A 10,011-nucleotide genomic window follows, 5' to 3' on the forward strand; every position below is an offset into this window, starting at 1 on the left:
CGCGCCCTATAGCAAAAACCTCTCCAAAACAAAACAAAACAAAACAAAAAAACATTCCTTGGGTACCCACACTGGTAGAGAATCTTATTTATAAACTAATCAAATATTTTTTCAATCTTTTTAATTTGAATATATTTTAATAGCCTTATCATTTATTATCTTACCCATATTACTTGTCCTGTAAATTATGTTTAACTGGAAATCATACTCCAAAAATTAATGTAATAAATAGTCTCTCAAGCATACTTGCATACTTTAACACAGAAACAATTCACCGTTGGTAGATTTTATTAAAAAAAAGGGTTTTTTTGATATAAGATGTGTGTGCTCACCAGAGAGAGAAAGAGAGGGATTGTCAGAAAAGACGTAACAGAGGGGATGGCTACACTGTAATCTCTTCTCCTCTCCAGATTTTGGCATGCACACACAAGTGCCTGGTGTGATTTTCAAGCTGCCAGGTCCAGAATTTTTTTTTCTTTTTGGAGAGGTTTTCGCTATAGGGCACGTGCGCTCGCCAGACAGACAGAGAGAGACATAGAGACAGAAAGCAAGAAATCACCCCCCAGGGGGTATGGCCACGCTGCAATCCCTTCTCCTCCATTCTCCTCTCGGGATCTTGGGCATGCACGCACACGCGCCTGGTGTGACTTTTAAGCCACCGGGGTCCAGGATGCGAACCGCGGTCGACTATGTGGGAGTCCAGTGACATAGCCATTACGCTAACTGCCGGTCTCCAGAATTTGAACTATGTAGTGAGCCATGTGGGATCCAGCTACCTTAACCACCATACCACCAGATGGACCCACAGTTGGTAGATACTTTACACAGTTCTTGTTTCAGTACGTTTAAAAACTGAATTGAGGGCCAGCAGGTAGCATGGTGGTTCAAGGTGCTAGACTCCCATGTGGCTGCCCACAGTTCAAGTCCAGGACCAGGTACCTTGCTTTCTCACTTTTCCCCCACTCTCTCACTATCTGATCAAACTAGAAAGGAATAATATAATAATAATAATGAGGTTAAATAGAATAATTCTTTAAAAAAGAAACTGAAATGATGTCTATGTGTATTATTATTATGTCATTTGATCAAACTAGAAAGGAATAATCTAATAATAATAATGAGGTTAAATAGAGTAATTCTTTAAAAAAGAAACTGAAATGATGTCTATGTGTATTATTATTATGTCATTTAGATAATCTACTTTAGTTGAAGGGACTGAATTCAATTAAGTACTTAAATTTTGAAAAATCCGAATAATGAAGCAAGAACTTTTTTTTTTTCTTTTTGGAGAGGTCTTTTGCTATAGGGTGTGTGCGTTCGTCAGAACGACAGAAAGAGACAGAGAGACAGAAAGCGAGAAATCACCCCCCAGAGGGGATGGCCACGCCGCAATCCCTTCTCCTCTATTCTCCTCTCGGGATCTTGGGCATGCACGTACATGCCCCCAGCGTGAGTTTAAGCCACCGGGTCCGGGACTCGAACTGCAGTCGGGTACATGGGAGTTCAGTGACATAGCCATTATGGTAACTGCTGGTCCCAAGCAAGAACATTTTTAAAAATCTGCAACTATAAACACAATATATAAAATAGCCACAAAATGATATTTTCAACTAAACAATTGGCAAGCAATATTTACCCTATGTAAATTAAGTCACATAGCTCATATCCATTGCATTCCAGTAAGACTATGGAAGTATTTCTTAAGCAGATGAGAATATAGTAGAGAACAGAGATCAATCCTAAAGAATCTTTAGGGTTATATTTAGAAAGTAACTTTCTTAAAACATTTAATAATACTAAGGTACATGGGAAATCTCTCTTTACTCTTGATAAAGTGAGAGAGCAAGAGAGAGAGAGAGAGAGAGATTTCCCTGTACAGTGTTATCATACCATGAAATCCCTTCTCCAGTCCTCCTGTGCTCTGGTGGGCATGTTTTCAGGCTCACTAAGCCTGGGACTTGAACTGTGGTCAGCACATGGCTTCTCGCTCCACAGCTGGGCACACCACCAACTTCACCACAGGGGCTGAGCTGGAAATCCCCTTCTCCTCCAAACTCCTTTAAAAAAATTGCTAGAGGGTGCATGTGCTCACTGGAGAGAGATCTAGGGGGAAGAGTGAGAAATCGCCCCTCATGGAGGATGGCCATGCCATAATCCCTTCTCCACCATTCTCTTCCATTTTCTTTTGTCATTTTGGGCACACACGCATATGGGCCCAGTGTATTTTTCAAACCACTGGGTCTAGGACTTGAACTGTGTAGATGGCCATGTGGGATGAAGCCACCTTAACCATCACACCACCCAACTTTCTTGCTTTTAATAGATTCATACCAAAAGCAACAGCACAAAGTGTTGAGTTTTATATTGGGTCACATACTCCCTATTGCATAAAGTAAGGGTGTTTGAATCTTCAATATTAAAGTCAAGCTTACTGATTTCCTATGTTTAATTCTGAGGACCATGTTAAAAAGAAAGCAACATATATGGGGCCAGCAGATGGCATAGTGGTTATGTCACTGGACTCCCACATGGCCAGTCACAGTTTAAGTCCCGGACCCAGGGGCTTAGGACTCACACCAGGCATGTGTGCGTGTGTGCCAAAGATTCTCAGGAGGAGAATGGAGGAGAAGGGATTGTGGCATGGTCATCCCCCCGGGTGTGACTTCTGATTTCTTACTTTGCCTCTCTGTCACTGTTTCTCTAGCAAGCACACACACCGTAAGGCAAAAACCTCTTTTTAAAAAAGAAGGCAACACAGAAGTCACCAACTTTTTACTTGTCTCTATGCTGCAAGGAGGGGTAATGTGTACTAAGACAGGTTTCCTAGCCCTCAGTCATCTAGTCTGACCAGGTCTCTGTGGTGCAGCTGACCGGATACAGGACTGTGGAGCTGGAAACTACATGACAATTGTAGCTCAAATCCCAGGCCCACTCAGTCATAAAACGCACGAGGCACATGTGCGCATGGCCAGAACACTGGCTAGCCAGAGATTTAGACGGAGATCATGGTGTGACCAAGCCTTGTAAAGGGTCTTTTTCTTTCTCACGCACACATGTACTCTCTTGTGAATTCAAAAAACAAAAAACAGAAAACTTCTAAGCTGCAATGCAATGAATTATCTCTAAAGCACTTCTTTGCTTCCCTCATCCCAAGTTGGAGGATTTGGAATCTCAGCTTTCTTAAGTGGCTCCAACCTTGCCACGTGAGGCAAACACCAGGCAAGTGTACACATATGTGTGCATGCACACACGTACACACACAGATATTCACACTACACAGATGTGCTTCTATATTTCTTCAGTTTAGCATGAATGCAAAGAATTGTTGAAAGAGGGAAAATGTGTTAGGTGAATGATGTAAATAACTTCAATCTGGATTAGGAACTCTGACATAAGCATCTGTAAGATTAATAAAAGTGCGGCCAGAAGGTGGTATGGCAAGGCTCTGCACTTCCATGTGGCCAACTGCAATTCAAGTCCCAGTCCTGGTGTCTTGCTTTCTCAATTTCTCTGTCTCTCTAGTGAGTGCAAAAGCCCTATAGCAGATTAAGAAATAATTATAAATAAAATTAAATAGGGGTCAGCAAGCGACATGATGGTTAAGGGCATAGGACTCCCACATGACCAATCGTGGTTCGAGTCCTGGACCTGGCAGCTTGCTTTCTCAATTTTCCTCTCTCTCTTGCTCTGTCCCTCTCTGGTCAAATTAGACAAAAGGAAGTAAGGAAGGAAGATAAAATGATTCTTATAAAAATAAATAAATAAATAAATAAACAATTCTTTGAATAATAAAAAAGAAATTTTAACAGAGATTAATGAAGGCTGCTGGAATTGGCAGAAGTTTACGAATCGGATTATTCCTTTAATTACAACAATCATCCCCCCATTTACCCTCACCCCACCTTCATCTATGCAACAAATAATTACAATTTATGATGAAACTATTGATGAGGAAAAGGCATAAACCAAAACATACTGGAAAGAATTGTTTCCTGATAATTTATGGTCAGGAGATAATAGAACAAACAATACTGTAATAATAAGTGCAACTGATCAGCTAATCCCTATTCTCACATAATTCTAGTATGAAAAATCCGAGAAGCACCTATCTTTCATAACATTCTATTCTTTAGAATATTTATCTTCGGGCCCACAGGTGGAGTGGTGGTTAAGGGCATCGGATTCCCACATGGCCGACTGTGGTTCAAGTCCCAGATCTGGAAGCTTGCTTTCTCACTCTCTCTGTCTCTCTCTCACTCTGTCCCTCTCTGGTCAAATTAAAATAACTAACTAAATAAATAACTAGCTAAATAAAATTATTCTTTAGAAAAAAAAAAGAGCCTTTATCTTCAGGCCAGCAGGTGGCATAGTGGTTGGGGTGTAGACCCCCACATTGCAAACCATGGTTCAAGTTCTGGACTAGGCAGGTTGTTTTCTTGCTTTCTCTCTCTCTACTTCTCTCTCTCTCTCTCCCTCTCTTGTTCTGCAGTTAAATTGAAAAAGTAATGATATGATGAATAACATTGAATAAAATAATTCTTTGAAAAAAAGACTATCTTCAGTCACATGAGTCTAAGTTTCCTCTCTGGCTAGAGTGACCATATATCCTAGTCTGTCCAAGACAGTCCTAGGTGCTTATGAACAATTAATGACACGTGTTGTATGGCTGTAGTTGTTAAAAAGCACCTCCCAGTTTAGACAGTAAATTATATGGTCACCCTGTCATTGAACTCTCTGAAAGGCAATCAGGTAGCATTTTTAGTATTTGTAATGCTGTTTAGTTTTCATGCTGACCATAACTTCAGTCCTCAAAAATAACAAAACCGCCCAAGCAGTGGCTGCTGTTATTACGTTTTCAGGCATTTTAGTAATGGCCTATAAATGGGCTTTTCCTTGGAGGGCTTAAAGGTAGCAGCACTAAGATCAATCTTGCAAAGAAAATTTTGCCTGGTATATTGTTTCTTCCTTGGTATTGAGTCAGGGAACGGTGGAGGTGAAAGGACCTTCAAGAAGTCTTCAAGTTTCATTGAGAGGTGGGCAGTGAAGGAACACTAGAACCTCTCCCTCCCCACACACACACCCATGAATCCTGCTTAAAACTCTACTGCTTAAAATCAAGGGAAGTAGAGGCCAGCCAGTGGCATGGTGGTTAAGATGCTGGACTCTTAAATGGCAAACTGCAGTTTGAGTGTGGACCCAGTGGCTTGAAACTCACACTGTATATGTGTGCATGCCCAAAATGCCAGGAGAATGGAGAAGGGATTGCAGCATGGCCATCTCCCCTGAGGGGTGATTTCTCACTTTCCCTCTCTCTGCCTCTCTTATCGCATGCCTGATAGCAAAAACCAAAACAAACCAAAGAGAGAGAAGAAGAAAAGAAAAGAAACACCAAGGGGGAATCAAAGCTTTTCTGGTAAGGACACAGATGCACAGAATTTTACCCTCTAGAAGACTCTCTTCTTCCTTCACCTCAACAAGGAGGCCCGTTAAGTATCTCCTATGCTGGCTCCAAGAAACATAGTCTGTAAAACACAGACTGATCAATTTTGTTTAATTTACAAATGAGAAAAGGTTAATTTCATCAGTTCCTAATCGCATATTTTAATTTCACTTTCTGTACTGGTAACAAAGTCATAAGTCAGAGCGGAGTGGGCCAAATTAACTGTCACAGAAAGTTCCATCTTCTAAAGAGCCCTGAGTATACCTTACAACAGGGGAACATATGTTGATCGTATTAAAATGCTTCCTAGACTATAACTAGTAGACTCAAACATAATTACTCAAAACAGCCAAAACCTGGGAGTGTAAAAGAGGACTTTTAAAAGTTCATGGAAAATGGAATTAAAGTACCAGTTTATTTTGGTGCAAAAATTTTGAAATTCATTCATAGCTCTTTGGTAACAGACATTTTGCATGAACTTTTTGAGGACTCCTTGGTGTATTTCTTTCTCTAGAAGGGAAGTGGAACAAAAGCTAAATAAAAATGTGTGGAGGTACTGAAGTCATTTTTTTTTTGGAGAGGTTTTTTGCCATAGGGTGCGTGTGCTCGCCAGACAGAGAGAGACATAGAGACAGAAAGCGAGAAATCACCCCCCAGGGGGGATGGTCACGCCACAATCCCTTCTCCTCCATTCTCCTCTCGGGATGTTGGGCACGCACGCACACGCGCCCGGCATGAGTTTTAAGCCACCAGGTCTGGGACTCAAACCGTGGTCGACTACGTGGAAGTCCAGCGACAGCCATTACGCTAACTGCTGGTCCTTTGAACTCATTTTTAAAATTGCGATTCTAAAGTAAACATATATCCCACTGCTAAGAACAGCAACTGAGGAAAAACTACTGAAAAGAATGAAAGCGTTCATAATGGCATTATTCGGTAACTCTAAGATGTGCATAAGGACAAAGTGTAGGAGAGAAGAGGCAAGACAGAAAGAAAAGCAAAGATGGGGCCAGCAGGTAGCATGGTTGTTAATGGACTAAACTTCCACAGGGCCAACTGCATTTCCAGTTGTAGACCCGGTGGCTTGAAAATCACACTAGGTACGTGTGCATGAGTGCCCAAAATCCCCAGAGCCCAGAGGAGAATAAAGGAGAAGGGACTGCAGTGTGACCATCCCCCCCCCCGAGTCTCTGTGTCTCACTCTGTCTCTCTCCAATGAGCACACATACCCTAGGGCAAAAAATAAAAGTTAAAAAACAGAAAAGTGAAGATACAGGATTGTTAAGCGGTCAGTGGAATTCTGATGATTTATTTTCCTACCTTTCCCAAACTGTCTGTTAAAATGAAACAATGCAAAAACTTAAATACAGAATGCAATTAGTGCTTACCACGGAGACTTTGCTCACTACATCTCTTGCAACTGCTAGGCCTTGGGCAAACGTACGGGCTGCTACAAATGCACGAGTAACCTGCAGCTTCAACTTCCGAGGGACGTCTCCAAAGGGCTTCAGCTGCTCGGTGTACTTGCTCACGCATTCCAGGTACTCATCGGTAAAGTGGTACTGGGAGTTCACCAGGCGGAACATCCGCTCCAGGAGGCGAGCCCAGAAGTCATTTAGCATTTCTTCCAGGTTCACGTTTCCCACCACATAGTAGCGCTTCAACTCGACGAAGAGGTCTTTAAATAGCTCAGAATTTTGCATGTATAAATGGCCATATGTCTTCACAAACATATCATTCAGGGATTTCTCTGCATTTTCAAGTAGTTCTTTGAAGAATTCTAAAAACAAAACAAAAGGAGAATGAAAGAAAGGGTGTTTAACAATTAAATGAGTGTTTTTCAGGTCAACTAAAAAATGTTATGAAAATAAATTAAAAACATGTTTGTCTATAGGGCAATTTTCTTTGGGTCTGGCATCTCAGATCATGTTCCAATAAGACGAAACCTATGTCTCAGTCACTTACATTTATGTCTACATGTAAGAGAGAGAGAAAATGAAATCTGAACCAACTTTTCAGGAGTCTGTACAGCCTGTAAAACACAGCACACATTTCCTCCCTCTCTCTCTCTCTCACACACACACACACAACATTACAGCACACCTTATGTCACAAGGCAGTTCCATTGTCTGGTGGTTAAGGGAGCCAGATCCTACATTGCTGACTACACAGTTAGATCCGGGCCCAGTGGCTTGAAAAACATAGTAGGCACATGTGCGTGCCTGGTCCAAATCCCAACAAGATGGAGAAATGGAGAAGAGATTAATGTGTGGCTATGTCTCACTGGGGTGGGAGAGGGGTGTGTTCACTTTCATTCTTACTTCTCTCTGTGCCTCTGAAGACGAGAAGAATGAAGACAAGAAGAAGAAAGGAAGGAAGGGAAGAAAGAAAGAGAAGAAGAAGGAAAAAAAAGAAGAAGAAGAGAACAAGGAAAGAGTAAGAAGAGGAAGAAAGGAAGGGAAGAAGAGGGACAGGAAGAAAAAAGAAGAGAAGAGAGAGGAAGAAACAGCAGCAGAAGAAAAAGATGTGGACAAAAAGGAGTAGATGAAATCCAAAACACAGTTTTCCAGAAGATTTTACTGTAATAATCGCAACCATAAGTTCATCATGCCCCAAACTGTAACCTAGGACCAGAGCAGGTATTTTTAGGTTGTTGTTTCCCTCAGGCTTGTTTTCTTCCTTTTCTCCTCCTCACTGATGTACATGACACACATAACAACTGCCTGAAAGCTGCTAGAGACCAAGAAACATAACGAAACACCCCTAGAAGCGAGCATATTCATTTTCTAAAAGCAAGTACTCCGCTGTGCCCTGTGACAATAGTACAATTTGAGGATATTCAAGTTAATCGCAGATTCCGGACTGATTAATACAGTAATGTCGTGAGATCCTTTCCCGTGTGCCTTCTGAGAGTGAGAGAAAATGGATGATGAACTCAACCATAGATTTGGTACATTTTTAAGACAACCTGGAAAAATAGCTGAAAGTACACACAAGAATACCTGCTTGTTTCAGAATTTTGGTCACCACATTGCTCCAGTCTAAATGTTAAAATTTTTAGTCTCTTTAAATACGACTGACAAATCAGTTTTCTCCTGAAGCTGTATTCAGGAATAAAAAGAGGTGTTAATAGTATATGGATAACATTAGTTATTCTTTTTTTAGAAATTTTAAAAACTTTTATTTATTAAAATTTGCTACAGGGCATGCACATGAGAGAGAGAGAGAGAGAGAGAGAGAGAGAGAGAGAAAGTGAGAGAACAAGTCACCAGGTCCAGGACTTGAACCACGGTTGGCCATGTGAAAGTCCAGTGCCTTAATCAGCATGTCACCTACTGGCCCCAACATCAGTCATTCTTAAAGAATCTCTTGCCTGGTATAAAAGTAAACACGTCATGGTATCAAGGTTAGAAGCAAGAACTATGACAAATATGAAAGTAAAGTCTAAGGACCACATCAAGTAAGAAACTGCCTCTATCTGAACGTGGAACAACAAAAATATGACACCTGCTTTAAAGCCAGAATACTGGCAAGCTTATCAAAACACAAAAGTGCTGGGACCAGCTGATGGCATAATGGGAGTTGCTGGACTCCCACATACGTCAACTGCGGTTCAAGTCCTGGCCCCGGTGGCTTAAAACTCATGCTGGGCGTGTGTACATGTGTGCCCAAGATCCCAAGAGGAAAACGGAGGAGAAGGGATTGCGGCATGGCAATCCCCCTGGGGGTGTAGGGGGTGATTTCTCGCTTTCTGTCTCTCCAGTGGGGTATATTTGCCCTATAACAAAAATCTCTTTAAAAAAAAAAAAAAAAAACCACAACAGTGGTATCAAACCATCGCTTCTCACACTGGGTGGGCAAATCAGAGGTGGACGGCTAATTCCAAGGCGTTTTTCAAAACCTAGGCTCAATACATGGAAACCTTTTGGAAGGAGGTGGATGTACTGACTTTCAGTGTATGCCAAGAGGTTCTATGTACATTTCTCTACCTACATCCTTCTCAATCCCCCACTCTAGCTCATCACCACATGGTTCTTTGAGGCTGAAGCCCATAGTCCTCTCTGGTTCCAGCCTTTTGAACTTGCAATTTTTTTTTTTTTTGCTTGCTTCTCTCCTTTTCCATTTATCCAGTTTTATCTTTCTACTACTGCTTGTCTTTTATTTCCTGGGCTTTATTCAGAGAAAGGGAAATAGACTCTCCACAGAATAAATGAATAGGCGGACCACCTCATCCCCATTACAAGTGTAGCCTGGTATTTCTACCAAAGTCCTCTCTGAAAAATGAGAGGGCAGAAAGTACACAAAGAGCTAGGGGAACCATATGTAGGAGAAGCATGACTCAAATCAAAAACCTGGGGAAAGAATTTGTTCTCGCCAATATCTCAAGTGGTTCTCAAAGTGCAGCCTGGGAGCGGCATGCGCAGGCATCACCTGAACACTTTTCAGAAGGGCAAATTCTCAGCCTCACCGGAGACCTACTGAATCAGGAACCCTGACAGCAGGGCCTACCTTTCTGTGGCAGGGCCCAGGTTTCTGTGACTCTGCTGTGTCTGGCAGTTTGGGAACTGTTC

At 41.7% G+C, this 10,011-nt stretch overlaps 1 protein-coding gene across 1 annotated transcript in view; it reads right to left on the reverse strand.

Annotated features, from left to right (window-relative positions):
• Positions 1-10,011, reverse strand: part of GPC4 (glypican 4) — a gene marked incomplete at its 5' end in the record, with an annotated part of 49,222 nt that overhangs the window by 23,056 nt on the left and 16,155 nt on the right. Inside the window, 1 exon segment of the mRNA XM_006171442.2 lies at positions 6,829-7,220. Within this exon segment, the coding sequence (XP_006171504.2) occupies positions 6,829-7,220 (392 nt within the window).

Source organism: Tupaia chinensis, unplaced genomic scaffold (genome assembly GCF_000334495.1).
Source record: "Tupaia chinensis unplaced genomic scaffold, TupChi_1.0 Scaffold149560_1, whole genome shotgun sequence".
NCBI lineage: Eukaryota > Metazoa > Chordata > Mammalia > Scandentia > Tupaiidae > Tupaia > Tupaia belangeri.